This window comes from Rhincodon typus, chromosome 10, assembly GCF_021869965.1.
Source record: "Rhincodon typus isolate 14 chromosome 10, sRhiTyp1.1, whole genome shotgun sequence".
In the NCBI taxonomy this organism is placed as follows: Eukaryota; Metazoa; Chordata; class Chondrichthyes; order Orectolobiformes; family Rhincodontidae; genus Rhincodon; species Rhincodon typus.
Genome location: NC_063341.1, coordinates 76465767 through 76482676, shown reverse-complemented (window position 1 = coordinate 76482676; position 16910 = coordinate 76465767). Strand labels below are relative to the sequence as shown.

At 45.0% G+C, this 16910-nt stretch overlaps 2 protein-coding genes across 2 annotated transcripts in view; one reads left to right on the top strand and one right to left on the bottom strand.

Annotated features, from left to right (window-relative positions):
• Window positions 1-16696, top strand: part of uox (urate oxidase) — a 31854-nt gene extending 15158 nt beyond the window's left edge. Inside the window, exons 3-8 of the mRNA XM_020515865.2 lie at window positions 532-648; window positions 3669-3747; window positions 6436-6622; window positions 9111-9234; window positions 12952-13035; window positions 14102-16696. Of these exons, the coding sequence (XP_020371454.1) occupies window positions 532-648; window positions 3669-3747; window positions 6436-6622; window positions 9111-9234; window positions 12952-13035; window positions 14102-14176 (666 nt within the window). The 3' untranslated portion in view covers window positions 14177-16696. The remainder of the gene's footprint in view (window positions 1-531; window positions 649-3668; window positions 3748-6435; window positions 6623-9110; window positions 9235-12951; window positions 13036-14101) is intronic.
• The window catches only part of samd13 (sterile alpha motif domain containing 13), a 151987-nt gene continuing 149641 nt past the window's right edge, over window positions 14565-16910 (bottom strand). The window contains 1 exon segment of the mRNA XM_048602154.1: window positions 14565-14664. The gene's annotated coding sequence lies outside the window, so the exon portion shown is untranslated.

Here is a 16910-nt window from a genome sequence, read left to right as displayed (position 1 = left end):
GGCAAAGCCCATTAAGGGCAATGCAATAACAGCTGTCACGATAGTAGAGGCTGCTTCTCAATTCCAATTAATTGGATTTGGCTATATTGAGACTTGAACTCACATCCCCAGAGGGTATGTTATTAAACCAGTAACATTAACACCACACCACTCTCCTACTCCAGCAATCTGTTTGAACTTACTCTCCTTGTTCTGTCTGTCAGTTTAGGAGGTGACATTTTGAATAGAACTGTGAAGAAGGGTAGGTTTGACTCAAGAACAGTTGAGTGAAAGATTAAAAAAACATGTAATGCCCTCAGTTAATGGTGAAAGAAGGTGGTTCATCTATACAGGGCTGTTGAGGCTGGGTCATTAAATATATTCTAGGCTGAGAATGACATTATTAATCAGGAAGGTAATCAAGGGCCATGGGGATAAGGCAGGAAAGTGGAGTTGAGGATTATCAGATCTCTCATTGAATGGCAGAGTAGTCTTGATGGGCTGAATGGCCTACTGCTGCTTATGGTCTTATGAAATGTTATGTCTTGTCAGATTCGAACGATTGAAGAATTTGCCCTGGATATATGTGACCACTTCTTGACTTCCTTTCAACATGTTAAACGGACGACGGTCTACATTCAGGAGGCACCTTGGAAACGCCTGGAGAAAGTAAGGATTTCAGACAAAAGTTACTGAGACATGATAATGTTTTGTTTGAATTTAATCCCATGAGTGCTTGTTACCACTTTCAACCCTGACCCAAATTGCTTCTTCTCATGAACCAAACACTTCTCATTGCTTGTTTTGAAATCCTTTGCTGGCCTCACCTCTCGTGATCTCTGTACCTGGCTCCAATCCTGCATGATATCTGTGCTCCTCCATCTCCAATGTCTCCTTAACTTTTATCATTTCACCACTGACTGCCAACTGTCAAAGGTAGGAGCTCCCGAATTCTCACTGTTAAATCTCTTTGCTTTTCTACTTCTCTATTCCTCCTTTAAGGTACTTTGCAGAAATTTAAATTAGACCAAATTTATGACCATCTTACTGCCAGGTGTGGCTCGGGGTTAAAGTTTGATTGACTGCAATTGTGGATAGCAGTTTGGAATGTTTTATTATGGTCAAAGTGATATATAAATGCAAGCTACTGTTACGAAGAGTGAACCGTTCTAGGGAGCATCCATGCTGGGCCAGGCCAATACAACAGGCAGCCACACAACAGAACTCTTTGGTAGGAGGTGCTGAACATTGGTCAGGAGAAACAAGCTTTGCATGAGCTTTAAGTGCAGAGGACAACTCTTGTGTCCCTGTGGTTGTCTTAGTTGAGTTTTATATTTTTAACTTTGCACACAGGATGTGGGGTTCAGTCATTTTTATTGCCCATCCCTAGTTGCCCCTTGAGAAGGTGGTGCTGAGCTGCCTTCTTGAACCGCTGCAGTCTATGTGCTGTAGGTTGACCCACAATGTCCTTAGGGAGGGAATTCCAGGATTTTGACCCAGCGACACAGTGAAGGAACAGCAATATATTTCCAAGTTAGGACAGTGAGGTGAACTTGCAGGTGGTGCTGTTCCCACATATCTGATCCCCTTGTCCATCTAGATGGGTTTGGAACATGCGAAGGAGACTTGGTGAATTTCTCTCATGCATTTTGTAGATAATGCACACTGCTGTTACTGTGCATTGGTACTGGAGTGGATGTTTGTGGATGTGGTGCCAATCAAGCGGGCTGCTTTGTCCTGGATGGTGTCAAGCTTCTTGAGTGTTGTTGGGGCTGCACCCATCCAGGCAAGTGGGGAGTATTCCATCACACTCCTGACTTGTGCCTTGTAGATGGTGGGCAGGCTTTGGGGAGTCAGGAGGTGAGTTACTTGTTGCAGAATTCCTAGCCTATGATGTGCTTGTTATACCTACTGTATTTATACGGTGAGTCTAGTTCATGCCATAATAACCCTGACTCCCTGAGAGAGTTGTGACATACCACTCCGTGTTACTAAACTGTATTAAATGCTAGGGAACTGCTGTATTTAGATGGAAGATGCAAACTAAGCCTGTAGATGTTCTGTGTGAGTAATTAGTACGGTTAATACCCTTTACATAACATGCCATTTGTTAATTAATTTCCATTAACCTCTGGCATTCAGCCCCTTGAGTCTGCTCTGCCATTCGATCATGACTGATATGATTCTCAACCGCATTCTCCCCCTAACCCTTGATCCCCTCACTAATCAAGAACCTATCTATCCCTGTGTTAAATATACTCGATGACTTGGCCACCAGTCCAGGATGGTGAGTGGCTTGAAGGGGAATGAACCACAAAGCAGCGAAGCTGTCCCCAAGAACAAGAAGTGCTTATCAGCTGTGGGGGGAAGGGCTTCCTTTGCAAATGCAGTTTTCATGAGCAAATCATCCCCAAACACATACAGTATCTCTATATCCTCAGAGAATCACAGCATGTCCAAGCAAGATGGACTGATCCTTGATCAGTTGGGAAATCCAGGGATGTGGGGAAAGGGCATGAAAGCAGACCTGAGGAATGTCGGATCAGCCAGGATCCTATTGAATCATGGAACAGGCTTGAAGGACTGAATGGCCTACTCCTGTTCCTATTTCTTGTGGTCTTACGGACCCTTTGAGAAGAAAAGGACCGTGTGTGTTACCGGTGGGTGTGCAGATAATTGCTGAGTCCAGTCTGGGTCCAGACGGTTCTGTTGCCCTGACGACAGGAGAGGAGAGACATCTGGGTTTTGGCCAAGGTGCTGACTCAAGATTTTCTCTCTCGCTCTGATGTGCACTTACTTGTAAAAGGATGTCCCCCCCTACCCTGTCTCATTTGGTTGTGCTGGCTGCTGTAATACTTGGACAAGCTTCTCTAACAGTTGAAGTCAATATTAAGGCTGCCCAGTGAAGACTTCAGTATGTCCCTGTCACATTTACTTTGGCCATTGGGAGAGCAAACCCCACATTCAAGCTCCCTCTTGCAAGATTCACTCTGGCAAAGTGACCACGGTCCCAGAGCAGCTCCCTCAATTAGAGAAAGGGGGCTGGTGGTGATTTTAACCTGAGAGTCACCTTGCCTCAAGCAAGGTGGAGATAATTGAATCCCTACAGCATGGGAGCAGGCCATTTGGCCCATACTTACTCTCCAAAGTGCAACCCACACAGAACCACACTGTAACCCTTCATTCCCCATGGTTAATCCACCTGATCTGCACATCTTTGTGACTTTGGGAGAAAACTCATGTAGATACAGGGACAACATACAAACGCCACACAGACAGTCACCCGAGAGTGGAATTGAACCCAGGTCCCTGGTGCTGTGAGGCAGCAGTGCTAACCACTGAGCCACCGTGCTGCCCCAGAGATGATGGGACCTTCACAGTGACCCCAGCCAGTACGATGACAAAAAAGGAATGATTAAGAACATGGGGCAGTTATTCTGCCTCTTTGAAAGAATATCCAATTAATCCCAGTCTCCTGCACATTCCTCACAGTCCTTTCTCATTTTTAAGTCAGCATCCCCTCCTGAAAGTTATTAATGAATCAGATACAAATGACCTTGCGAGCGGTGCTTTTCAGATCATTGTTTTTTAATAACCTTAAATTTATTGGCCTGTACCTAACTGCACTTTATAGGAAGTGTGCTGAGCAGGAAAATTAATGAATGTTTCTGAATTTATTTTGAATACAGGATGGTGTAGGCCATGTACACACCTTTGTTCATACTCAAGAAGCAACACATTTTTGTGAAGTTGAACAGATCGAAAATGGTAAGCCCTTGGTTCCAACTCTTGTTGTTTTCATTGCTGAAGAAATTTCAGCGAAACCAATCTGAATAATCTCAGGAGTGATGTAACCAGCTGGGTCACGAATGCTCTTTCAGGCCAGCAACCTGTCAGTCTTAGCTTTACTAATGAACTTACAATTCAATATCACCTGATGTGCTTGATTCTCAATGTCCTCAGAGCTTCTGAGCTATGTACAATACAGTCACGGGGTTCATACAGCATGGAAAAGAGGCCCTTCAGCCCACTGTGTCTGTGCTGGTCACCAAACACTCATCTATTCTAATCCCATTCCTGAGCCCATGGCCTTGCATGTTGTGGCTTTTCAAGTTCTTGTTAAAATCATTCCTAAATGTCTTGAGGGTTCCCACCCCACTACCCTTTCAGGCAGTCAGTTTTGGATACCAACAACCCTCTGGGTGAAAAGGATTTTTTTCTCTAATCATCTCCAAATCTCCTGCTCCTTACTTGAAAGCAGTGTCCCCTGGTTAGTGAACCCTCTATTGAGGGGAGGTTTCTCCCTATCTGCTCTGTCTATGTCCCCTCAGAGCTCAATCAGGTCTCACATCAGCTTCCTCTGCTCTAAGGAAAATAGCCCCAGCCTCTCCAGCCTCTCTTCATCACTTTACCATTTTCATTCCCAGCAAAATCCTGGCGAATCCCCTCTGCACCCTCTCCAGTGCAATCACATCCTTCCTGTAACGTGGTGACCAGAACTGCACACAGTGCTCCAGCCGTGGTTTGACTTAATGTTATATACAGTTCCACAATAAACTCCCTGCTCCCAAATTCTATGTCTTGAATATTAAAGGCAGGTGCCCTATATACCTCTTAACCATTGTGTTGCTGCTTTCCAAGATCAATGGAAATGCACAGCAAGGTCGCTCTGATCCTCTATACTTCCTAGGGTCCAATCATTCACCGTGTGGTCCTTTGCCTTGATAGTCCTCCCAACTCATAGTTATCAGGATTGAACTCCATTTGCCATTATTCAGCCCATCTGACCAGCCCTTCTATATCATCCTCTAGTCTAAGGCTTTCCTCCTAGCTATTTATCACACCACCAATTTTCATGGTATCTACAAACTTACGAATCATACCTCCAACATTTATAGTTTTTGAGAAGATTTGTAGCTCGGGTTGTGGATGAGGTTGTAGACGTGCTCGCTGAGCCGGTGTGTTTGATTGCAGACGTTTTGTCCCTCTGCTAGGTAACATCGTCAGTGTGCCTCCTGTGAAATGTTGGTGTTCTGTCCTGCTTGTTATTTATATGCCTTGGTTTGCTGGGGTGGTTGGCATCATTTCCAGTTCTGTTTCTCAGTGGTTTATATATCAGGTCCAGTTCAATGTGTTTGTTGATGGAGTTCCAGTCGGAATGCCAGGTCTCCAGGAATTCCCTGGCATGTCTCTGTTTGGCTTGTGCCATTATGGAAGTGTTGTCCCAGTCAAATTCGTGTCCTTCTTTGTCTGTGTGTAGTGAGACTTGTGTGTTTGGCCGTGTTGCGGTCTGTCACAGAGGTAACGGCAGATTGTACACTCCGTAGTCACCCTCCTGTACATCAGAGACATTTCAGAGATGACCACACAACTACTCAGACCCCTAGGTATCAGGGTATCCCACAAACCAACAACCACCCTGCAACAGCTACTGACGAACGTAAACAATCCCATACCCACAACCAATAAAACTAACGTATTATACAAAATACTGTGCAAGGACTGTGAGAAACATTACTCAGGCCAAACTGGAAGAAAACTGACAATAAGGATACATGAACACCAACTAGCCACCAAGGGGCACAACCAATTCTCACTGGTCTCAATACATACAGACAAAGAAGGACATGAATTTGACTGGGACAACACATCCATAATAACACAAACCAAACAGAGACACGCCAGGGAATTCCTGGAGGCCTGGCATTCCAACCGGAACTCCATCAACAAACACATTGAACTGGACCCAATACACAAACCACTGAGAAACAGAACTGGAAGTAATGCCAACCACCCCAGCAAACCGAGGCTTATAAATAACAAGCAGGACAGAACACCAACGTTTTACTGGAGGCGCACTGACGGTGTTACCTAGCAGGGTGACGAAACATCTGCAATTAAACACACCGGCTCGGCGAGGAAGTCTACAACTTCTCCAACATTTATGTCTAGATTATTAATGTCCACAGCAAACAGTGAGGGATCCAGCACTGAACCCCATGGTATGCCACTAGGCACAGCCATCCGGTCACAAAAACTCTTCAACTGTCAACCCCTGCTTCCTGCCATGAAGCTACCCTGGATCGCATGAGCTCTTAGCTTCTTGACCCAGCCTGCCATGTGAAACCTTGTCAAAAGCTTTACTGAAGTCCATGCAGACTATATCAACTGCATTACCCTCATCAGCTCATCTAGTCACCTCCTCAAAAAAAGTTCCAATTTGTGAGACTTTGAATATTGTCGAGAACTGACATGCATTGCTGAAACTTACCATTTTACTCCCATCAGGACACATGCAAGAATGCCAAATTTCAAGCCATCACGACAATGTACATTGCAGGAGAAAAAGGTGCCAATTGGCTGACAGGTTGGGAGGGGCATGTTACACTGAGGCTGCCACTTGCTGATTACTGTAGTGGTGAGATTCTCACCCTTGTACTCCTGGCCACTTTGCAGAACCCCCTGTGATTCACTCTGGATTGAAAGACATGAGAGTCTTAAAAACAACACAGTCCGGCTTTGAAGGATTCCGAAAAGATCGATTCACTACATTGCCCGAAGTGAGCGACAGAGTGTTCTCCACCATTGTGTATGCTAAGTGGCGTTACAGTAGGCCCAGACATGTCAACTTTGATGCAGCCTGGTAGGTATTTGCGTGTTAATGTCATATTTGCAATTTGTCTGCCTTTTCTCTGGTCCTCACTTACAAGAGTGGGGCCATGGATTTCCACTGGATTGGTCAACCGTTATGGCCAATGTATGGCAGTGGTTTACATCAAAACATAGAAACTAGGAGCAGGAGGAGGCCATTCATCCCTTCAAGCCTGCTCCGACATCCAATATGATCATGGCTGATCAGCCAACTTAGTCCCTTGTTCCCACTTTTTCCCTGATGTGGAGATGCCGGTGTTGGACTGGGGGTGGACAAGGTCAGAAATCACATGACACCAGGTTATAGTCCCAAAGGTTTTTGGCCTAGGTGAAGTGACTCACCTGACGAAGGAGCATTGCTCCGAAAGCTTGTGATTTCAAATAAACCTGTTGGACTATAACCTGGTGTGTGACTTCTGACTTTGTCCACCCCAGTCCAACTCCAGCACCTCCACATTGCGGTATATATAGGCTAGTCCCGATTATTCTCCAGACGCACCCCTGGGTCAGCTTTATACAGGGCTCAGGTGATGAGTTGCAGCCGGGCAGGACTGTTACCATGGAAACTCATCTCAATGAGCTCCATAAGGACATTAGTTAGTGATTCTCCGTGGGCCTTGTAGAGGTTATCACATCCATTCTCATTCTTTCGAAACTCGTGTGAATATATTCCAAACTGATACAGTCTGTCTCCACACACCAGTCCTGCCATCCTTGGAATTAGTTTCCCATTGCTTTGTGCAGGATGGCTGACCAGGAGACTCTTGCATTCTTATGGCTTGCTTATTGGAATGCCCTAATGGGGGGGGGGCAGCATGGTGGCTCAGTGGTTAGCACTGCTGCCTCACAGCACCAGGGACCTGGGTTCAATTCTACTATCAGGTGACTATCTGTGTGGAGATTGCAATGTCTCCCTGTGTCTGCATGGGTTTCCTCTGGGCACTCTGGTTTCCTCCCACAGTCCAAAGATGTGCAGGTTAGGGTGGATTGGCCATGCTAAATTTCCCATAGAGTCCAATGATGTGCAGGCTAGGTGGGTTAGCCATGGGAAATGCAGGGTTACAGTGGTTGGGGGGGTTGGGGAGTATGTCTGGTTGGGATGACCTTCAGAGGGACGGTGTGGACTTTCACACTGTCAGGATTCTATGATTCCTCTGTGGCCACCAGATCCTGATGTGAGAACATAGAACAGTACAAGCCCTTCAGCCCACAATGTTGTGCCAAACTTTTACCCTGAACCTAAGGTCTATCTAACCTCCACCACTACCTTATACTATCATCCATACGCCTATCTAATAGCCACTTAAATGCCCCTAATGAGGCCGACTCCACTATCCTCTCCGGCAATGCATTCCACGCCCCTATCACTCTCTGAGTAAAGAACCTACCTCTGACATCTCTCCGATATCTACCTCCTTTCACTTTAAAACTATGTCCCCTCGTAAAAGCTACCTCCACCCTAGGAAAAAGTCTCTGGCTGTCTACTCTATCTATACCTCTGATCATTTTGTACACCTCTATCAAGTCACCTCTCATCCTTGGTCGTTCAAAAGAGAAAAGCCCTAGCTCTCTCAACCTTTCCTCGTAAGACCTTCCCTCCATTCCAGGCAACATCCTGGTAAATCTCCTCTGCACCTTTTCTAACGTTTCCACATCTTTCCTGTAATGAGGCAACCAGAACTGGACACAATACTCCAGATGTAGCCGAACCAGGCTTTTGTATAGCTGGAGCATAACTTCACGGCTCTTGAACTCAATCCCTCTATTAATGAAAGCCAAACTTGAACATAAAGGCTCTAGCCCAGAGGCAGTGGCACTACCCATTGTACTACAAAACCTCTAAAATTTTGGGTAGGCCCCCCTAACACTCCCCGACAAGATGCCCTCTGTAATTGATGTCTCTGAGGGTGAGGTACCAGGAAGGTAGGAGATGGAATTCCATTGGCTATGGCTACTCCTGCTCAGTCAGTTCCTGCATTCATTTCACACCAGGCTCATCACATCATCAGATGGGTGGGAAACTTGAGGCACAGGAAACTTGAGGGTCAAGTTTCTGTCACTGTATTTAGCGTGAATTGATGTGAAGGTGGCAGTGTTGCACTGGTGGGGGGCGGGGGGGAACCGGGGGGAGACAAAGTCAGAAGTCACAGGACACCAAGTTATAGTCCAACAGGTTTACTTGAAATCACAAGCTTTCAGAGCGCTGCCCCTTCATCAGCTTCATCAAGGTGAGTCACTTCACCTGACGAAGGGGCAGCGCTCCAAAAGCTTGTGATTTCAAATAAACCTGTTGGACTATAACCTGGTGTCCTGTGACTTTCAGTGTGAATTAGATTGAGGAAAGTCTGGGCCTGTTAGGGGTTGACACATAGTGATTGCAGAGAGCCCACACACTGAGAATTCACACCTTCAGACTGTGGGTGATTGTGGGAGAGAACTGGTGGAAGATTAGGACTAACCAGGATGACCGTTTTCTCTAGGAGTACCGTGAAGGATTCAATCATTGAGACATTTGCAGGACCTTATGACTCTGGAATATACTCTCCCTCTGTCCAGAAGTCCCTCTATGATGCTCAGTGCCTCTGTTTGAGCAGAGTACCAGAGGTCAGTGTCCAGTTTAAGTAACTACATCCAAAGTTTCTGTCTGTACCTTCCATTGCACAGAGCAGATTCCTGGTTATCCTGTGTTCTCACCATTTCACTGCAAGGCCATGGTCGCTTGCAATCATTAATCTTTCAACACTTTGGGAATATCAACTTCCCACACTCCTTCCCGTTGTAAAATTTTGGAAGTTTTCTTCAATACGAAGGGCTGTACTGAATGGTGACTGTGACAACCATCTCAGTTTTCACAGTGAAAAACACCAGCAGCAAACCAGAACTACAAGAGAGTGAGGGGGCATAGGTGAGGGCATTGGCCATCACTAAGGAGAAGGTGCTGGAGAAGCTGAAGGGTCTGAAAGTGGATAAATCACCCGGACCAGATGGACTACACCTCAGGTTTCTGAAGGAGATAACTGAGGAGATTGCAGGGGCATTGGTGAGGATCTTTAAGGAATCACTAGAGTCAGGGAGAGTCCCAAAGAACTGGAAAATAGCTAATGTAATACCTGTATGAGAGAGGCAAAAGACAGGAAATTACAGGCCAGTTACAGTGACCTCAGTTGTTCGTAAGATTTTAGAGTCCATTATTAAGAATAAGATTGTAGTGTACTTGGAAGAGCTTGGTAAAATAGGGCTGAGTCAGCATGGCTTCATCAAGGGGAGGTCATGACTGACAAATCGGTTAGAATTCTTTGAGCAGGAAATGAGCAAGTTAGACAAAGGAGATCCAGTGGATGTGATCTATTTGTATTTCCAGAAGGCATTTGACAAGGTGCTATACAGGAGGCTGCTAAATAAGACCCCATGGTGTTCGGGGCACGGAAATGGCATGTATACAGGATTGGCTGACTGGCAGAAAGCAGAAAATGGGGATAAAGAGGTCATTTTCAGGTTGGCAATCAGTGAATAGTAGAGTTCTGCAGGGGTCAGCGTTGGGACCAAGGCTATTCACGTCATACATTAACGATCTGGACAAAGGAATGGAGGGTTTTGATGCTAAGTTTGGAGATGACACAAAGTTAAGTAGAAGGACAGGTAGTGTTGAGGAAGCTGGGAGGCTGCAGAAGGACTCGGACTGGCTGGGAGAGCAGGCAAAGAAGTGGCAGATAGAATACAATGTGGGAAAATGTGAGGGTATATGCTTTGGTCAGAAGAATAAAGGTATAGACTATTTTTTAAATGGAGAAAGGCTTCGCAAATCTGAAGAACAAAGGGACTTTGGAGTTCTAGTTCAGGGTGCTCTTAAGATTAACATGCAGGGTCAGTTAGCAGTTAGGAAGATAAATGCAATGTTTGCATTCATTTCAAGAGGACGAGAATACAAGCATGGAAATGTGATGCTGAGGCTGTATAAGGCTCTGGTAAGACCACATTTGGAATATTGTGAGCAGTTTTGGACCCCTTTTTTAAGGAATGATGTGCTGGCCCTGGAGATGATCCAGAACAGGTTTAAAAGAATGATCCTGGGGTATGAAAGGCTTGTTATATGATGAGTGGTCGAGGATTCTGGGTCTGTACTTTGGCATTCAGAAGGAAGAGGGGGATCTGATTGAAACTTACAGGATACTGAGAGGCCTGGATAGGGTGAACGCGGTATAGATGTTTTTACCAGTAGGAGAGACAACGTCCCGAGGGCACAGCCTCAGAGTGAAGGAACGACCCTTTGGAACTGAGATGAGGAGGAATTTCTTCAGCCAGAGGGTGGTGAATCTGTGGAGCTCATTGCTGCAGAGGGCTATGGAGGCCAAGTCATTGAGTGAATTTAAGACAGAGATAGATAGGTTCTTGATTAGTAAGGGGATCAGGGTTACAGGGAGAAGGCAGGAGAATGGTGTTGAGAAATATATCAGCCATGTTTGAATGGCGGAGCAGACTTTATGGGCCAAATGGCCTAAATCTGCTCCTTTATCCTATGATCACTGCTTGTCGTAAAACCCCATCTGGCATACCGAGGTCCTTCAAGGAAGGAAATCTGCCGGCCTTACCTGATCTGGCCTACATGTGATTTCAGACCCACAGCAATGTGGTTGACTCCTAATTGCCCAATGAAATGACCCAGTGAGACACTCAGTTACAAGGGCAATTAGGGATAGGCAACAAATGTCAACCTTGCCAGCAACACCCACATCCCATGAAAGAATAAAGAATTAAATATTGACCCCTTCACTGCTGAGCTAAATACTGACCTTTAAAGTTTTTGAGAAGATGTGTAGCTCGGGTTGTGGATGAGGTTGTGGACCTGCTCGTCGAGCTGATGGGTTTGGTTGCAGACGTTTTGTCACCGTGCTCGGTAACACCGTCAGTGCGCCTCCGGTGAACCCATGCTGTCCCGCTCGTTATTTATATCCTCGGTTTGCTGGGGTGGTTGGCATCACTTCCAGTTCTGTTTCTCTGATATACAAGCCACTGAAAAGCAGAACCGGAAATAATGCCAACCACCCCAGCAAACCGAGGCATATAAATAACAAGCAGGACAGAACACCAACGTTTTACCGGAGGCGCACTGACGGTGTTACCTAGCAGGGTGACAAAACATCTACAACCGAAAACACCGGCTCGGCAAGCAAGCCTGCAACCTAAATACTGACCTGCAATGTCCCTCTCAACTGTTCACCTTCGATGACCTTAGATTGTCAATGCCGGGTGCTCCGGTTTCCTCCCACAGTCCAAAGATGTGCAGGCTAGGTGGATTGGCCATGCTAAATTGCCCGTAGTGCCCAGGGATGTTTAGGCTAGGTGGGTTAGACATGGGAAATATAGGGGAATGGGTCTGGGTGGAATGCTCGTCGGAGGGGCGGTTTGGACTTGTTGGGCCAAATGGCCTGTTTCCATACTGTAGGGACTCTATTATGACAAGGGCAGCAGATACGTGGGAACACAACCAACTACAAGGTCCACTTCAAGCCACTCACCATCCTGACTTGGAAATATATCGCTGTTCCTTCACTGTCGCTGAGTCAAAATCCTGGAATTCCCTTCCCAAGGGCATTGTGGGTCAACCCACAGCAGGAGGACTGCAGCGGTCCGAGGAGGCAGCTCATCCCCACCTTCTCAAAGGCAACTAGGGACGGGCAAGAAATGCTGGCCAGCCAGCGACGCCCATATCCCACAAAAAATGAATAAATGAAAGATAATAGAGTTTGGTGAAGGTACGAAGGCCAAATGGCCTCCTCAGTGCTGTAACCATTCTGTAATTGTACTAATTCAACAAAAAGGAGCAGCCATGTCTCACTCAATACTGAATGACAAAGGAACTGGGGTTTCCAATCAACCACAGACAGAGGCATTACTGACTCCAAGCCAGTATAAGGAGGTGACAAGCTTACTGATCAAAGATTTGTCTCTCGCACCTTGAATATACTTAACAACTCAGCCTGGACTGTCCCTATGCAGCCCTATCCCACAGATTCACTGCCCTCAGAAAAAATTCCTCCTTATCTCTGTCTTAAATATGTGACCCCTTATTCTGAAATTATACCTGCGGCCCTAGACTTGCCCACAAGGGAATCAACCTTTCTGCATCTCCCCTGTTGAGTTCCCTAAGAATCTCGTATATTTGAAGAAGGTCATCTCTCATTCTTTCACATCTTGATTCAGCATGAATGGACTAGATTTTCACTGTCCATGTCCTTTTCATGTCATTGAAAGGTATATCTTCATTTGTAATGTAACTCAATGATAGATCACCAGTCTCTAACGTATATCTTTTGCTTTAAGATGGAAGAGATTGAAATGGTCATGCCAAATAAACATTACTTTACAATTGATATGACGAAATTTGGAATTCATAAAAATAACGAGGTAAGCAGGGTCTGATATGTATCTGAGCATTGCTACAGGTCTGTCTTTAAAGGGTCAAACATGTTGGAAAATATCTGGGAAAATTGCTTATGTCAGGCTGGTTTCTCCAACCTTCTATTTTACAAACTGTAACTACCTGCAATTGGTAAATGTTTTTGATATCATATTATCTTGACTGGATGTTAAACAGGTTCAAGTTATCAACAGAACAGATTGCGTTATACACATCTTTACAAACAACAGTCCAAGCAATTATAAGACACCGCATCATCTGATGTACAATAAGCAGCTTTTCTCATTCTTTATCACAGAGGGTTATCAAGGGTGGGTCATTAAACACCAGGGGCAGCACAGTGGATCAATGGTTAGCACTGCTGCCTCACAGCGCCAGGGACCTGGGTTCAATTCCATGCTTGGGAGACTGTGTGGAGTTTGCACTTTTTCCCTGTGTCTGTGCCAGTTTCCTCTGGGTGCTCGGGTTTCCTCACATAGTCCAAAGATGTGCAAGCTAGATGGATTGGCCATGCTAAATTGCCCATAGTGTGCAGCAACATGCAGGCTTGGTGGATTAGCCATGGGAAATGCTGGATAGGGGATAGGTCTGGGTGGGATGCTCTTTGGAGGGCCAGTGTGCACTCAATAGGCCAAATGGCCTGCTTCCACACTATAGGGATTCTATGACACATTCAAAATGAGATAGTCAGATTTTCAATCAGTAAGGGAATCAAAGGTTATGGGGAGAAGGCAGGAAAGTGAAGTTGTGGATTATTGGATCAATCATAATTTCATTGAATGGCGGGTATAGGTGGGATGCTGTTCAGAGGGTTGGAGTGGAACCCAATGGCCTACTTCTGTTCCTACATTTATGGTCTTATTAAATTAGTGCCTCACTTCAGATAGTTACATAAAAATCCACTGCTATATTATAATTATGCTTTTTCAATGAGCTCTTTGTGCAGGCAGTAAAAGTTAACCATTATAAAAAAAACTCCAATTCACAAAATTCCAACATTCACGTTCATTTAAGTAAATCAAATTCTGGTGTCCACATTTCCCTGTGTTTTAGGTTCTACTGCCTTTGGATAACCCCTCAGGAAATATTTCGGGTACTGTACGGAGGAGATTCACATCCAAACTGTAGCAGAAGAGGGTCAAGAGAAAGAGGCAGAGAGAGGAGAGATCAAACATTGATGCATCATTGGTGAATCAAACACTCAGGACAAAGGTGAAAATTTAAAAAGGAAATGAACAAATCTCACATGGCCCAGTGCAAGTGGAAAACATGGATTAAATTAGAAGTTTGATCACAGGTTAAATGCCAAACCTTTGCAAATGTGTTTATTAAACGCAAGGGTAGAATGTTAAGATAATGTTTTAATGTTGGAATAAACACAGCTGTTAGTTTTGCATTAGATAATCTAACAATGGAATTACTTGGATGAGCACTTGAAATGTTCATAACATTCAAGGTGTGGGCCAAGTGCCTGGGATTTGGATAGATTGGTCAGCTCCAACTCGATGGGCCAAAGGGCCTCTTCAGTGCTGTACGATTCTATGACAGGTTAGCTGCAAAAGGTCTCCTCGTACATACAGACTGCATCATCCCACGGTTTTCCCAAAACGCATCTCCTACAGTGTTCATCAAGAAACACAAAGCACAAGTGACAAGGCTTTAACCAACACCATTATTATTTTTAAAAAAAACATCAATGTAACATTTTTTTCTCTTAAGCAACACGTATAAATACTTTCAATGTACATCTGTATGCAAATTAAGATGACCGATTACAATACAATAAGTCAATAAAATCTGCAGTTATTATACACGGAAGAAAAAAAAATCATAATTTAACACATCACACACAAAATACTTGTCGGGAGAAGCAGTCAGCAATTTTCTGCTGAATAAACTCCACATGTCTCTCTCGTGCTGTGTTCAAATTCACACAACTATGAGGATGACAGTGTCACTATCATGTTTCAAGTTTTCAAAACGCATACAAGTTGTATAACACTTACACCGGTGCAAGCACAAGCTACAATACAGGCTTTACCATGATAGACAAACACTTGGGTTTGAAGCAATCTGTGCGTCTCTCTGTAGTGACCAATGCAAAACTTTTTGGGTTCAACCTCGGGTTCCATTGCGAACTCCGAAAAAGAGGAAGAAAAAAAAAGACAACAGTAACCCAGGAGTACGTACACGTGGGCTCTCTCCAAAATCCCCTCCAGCTGCTTTAGGGGATAAAGAAGTCCTTTTTAAAATGACCTGTGAGGATGGTGGGGTGGGAGAAGTGGTGGCTGGTTACATTATCAACCTGCATTCTTACTAATTACAGCAAAACGCTACAGATGCTGGCAACCAGAAAAAAAATATACACAGAAATTGCTGGAGAAACTCCGTACATCTGCCGGCATCTGTAGAGACAGAAGCCGAGTTAATGTTTTGCGTCCAAAGAATTCCTACAGTGCAGAAGCAGGCCATTCAGTCCATTGGGTCTACACCAACCCTCCAAAGAGAATCCTACCCAGACCCACTCCCTACCCTACATTTCCCATGGCTAATCCACATCACCTGCACATCCCTGGACACAATGGGGCAATTTAGCACGGCCAATCCACCTAAGCACATTACACAGACACAAGGGGAATGTGCGAACTCCACACAGTCATCTGAGGGTGGAATCGAACCTGGGTCCCTAGTGCTGTGAGGCAGCAGTGGTAGCCAGTGAGCCTTCATAAGTCCAGTATCGCTATTCTTCCGAACTTTACTGACTCTGTGCTGCATGACTGAGGTATACTGACTCCGTGCTGTAGTACTGCGGTATACTGACTCTGTGCTGCAGTACTGAGGTATACTGACTCCGTGCCGCAGTACTGAGGTATAAAAGAGGTGACCTACTGAAACTGCAGAATTTGCTAGGGCTTTGAACAGGGCAGATGGTGAGAGGATGCTCCCCCCCCCGAGGAGGGTTTGTTCACATCAAGGGGTTCTCCCATTCTGACAAAGATGAGGAAAGATTTTGTCTCTCGGGGGTCAGTAATGCTTAGAATTCTCTCCCTTGGAAATTATTGCTGGCTGAGTAACTGAACAGATTCAAGTCTGAGACAAGGCAGATTTTTGATGGACAGAAGTCCAGCGTTATGGCAGGAGACATTAGATGAGCAATGATCTTAGTGACTGACAAGAGTCTTTCTTTTTAATTAACTTATTTTGCTAATCAACCTGTTCAGCTAGGTTATTACACACCTCTGGAGCATGTGGGGGCGTGAACTGCAGTCTCCAGGTCCAGGAGCAGGGACACTACCACTGTGCCACAAGTGGGCCCCACTGACAGTGTCTGACTAAAGGGCCAAGTGATCTAAATGTGTGCCTAATTCTTGTGTTGTTTCCCAATAATGCAAAGTAGGGGCATTTCAGACAGTGGTAGTGTCCCTACCTCTAGACCAGGGGACCTGGGTTTAAGTCCTACCTGCTCCAGAGGTGTGTAGTAACATCTTTGAACAGGTTGGTTAGTGGAAAAAAATATATGGTGCAGACTTAATTGTCTACAGCTTTATCTGATCTATGGTCCTGCAGTTTTTATATATCAACAGAAATGAAACTGTACAGAACTGCTAAATAAAGAAAACAGACCAAATAAAAAATGATCAAAAACAATTCTGACCTTTGAAAATTGAGGGGTGAGCCACGTCTCTTTGATAAACATGAAACAGGAAGGCAGCCAATGAAATAACTAATGACAATACTTCTGCACAGAGATAGTAGGAACTGCAGATGCTGGAGAATCCGAGACAACAAGGTGCAGGGCTGGATGAACACAGCAGGCCAAGCTCTGCTCCTATGATGCTGCTTGGCCTGCTGTGTTCATCCA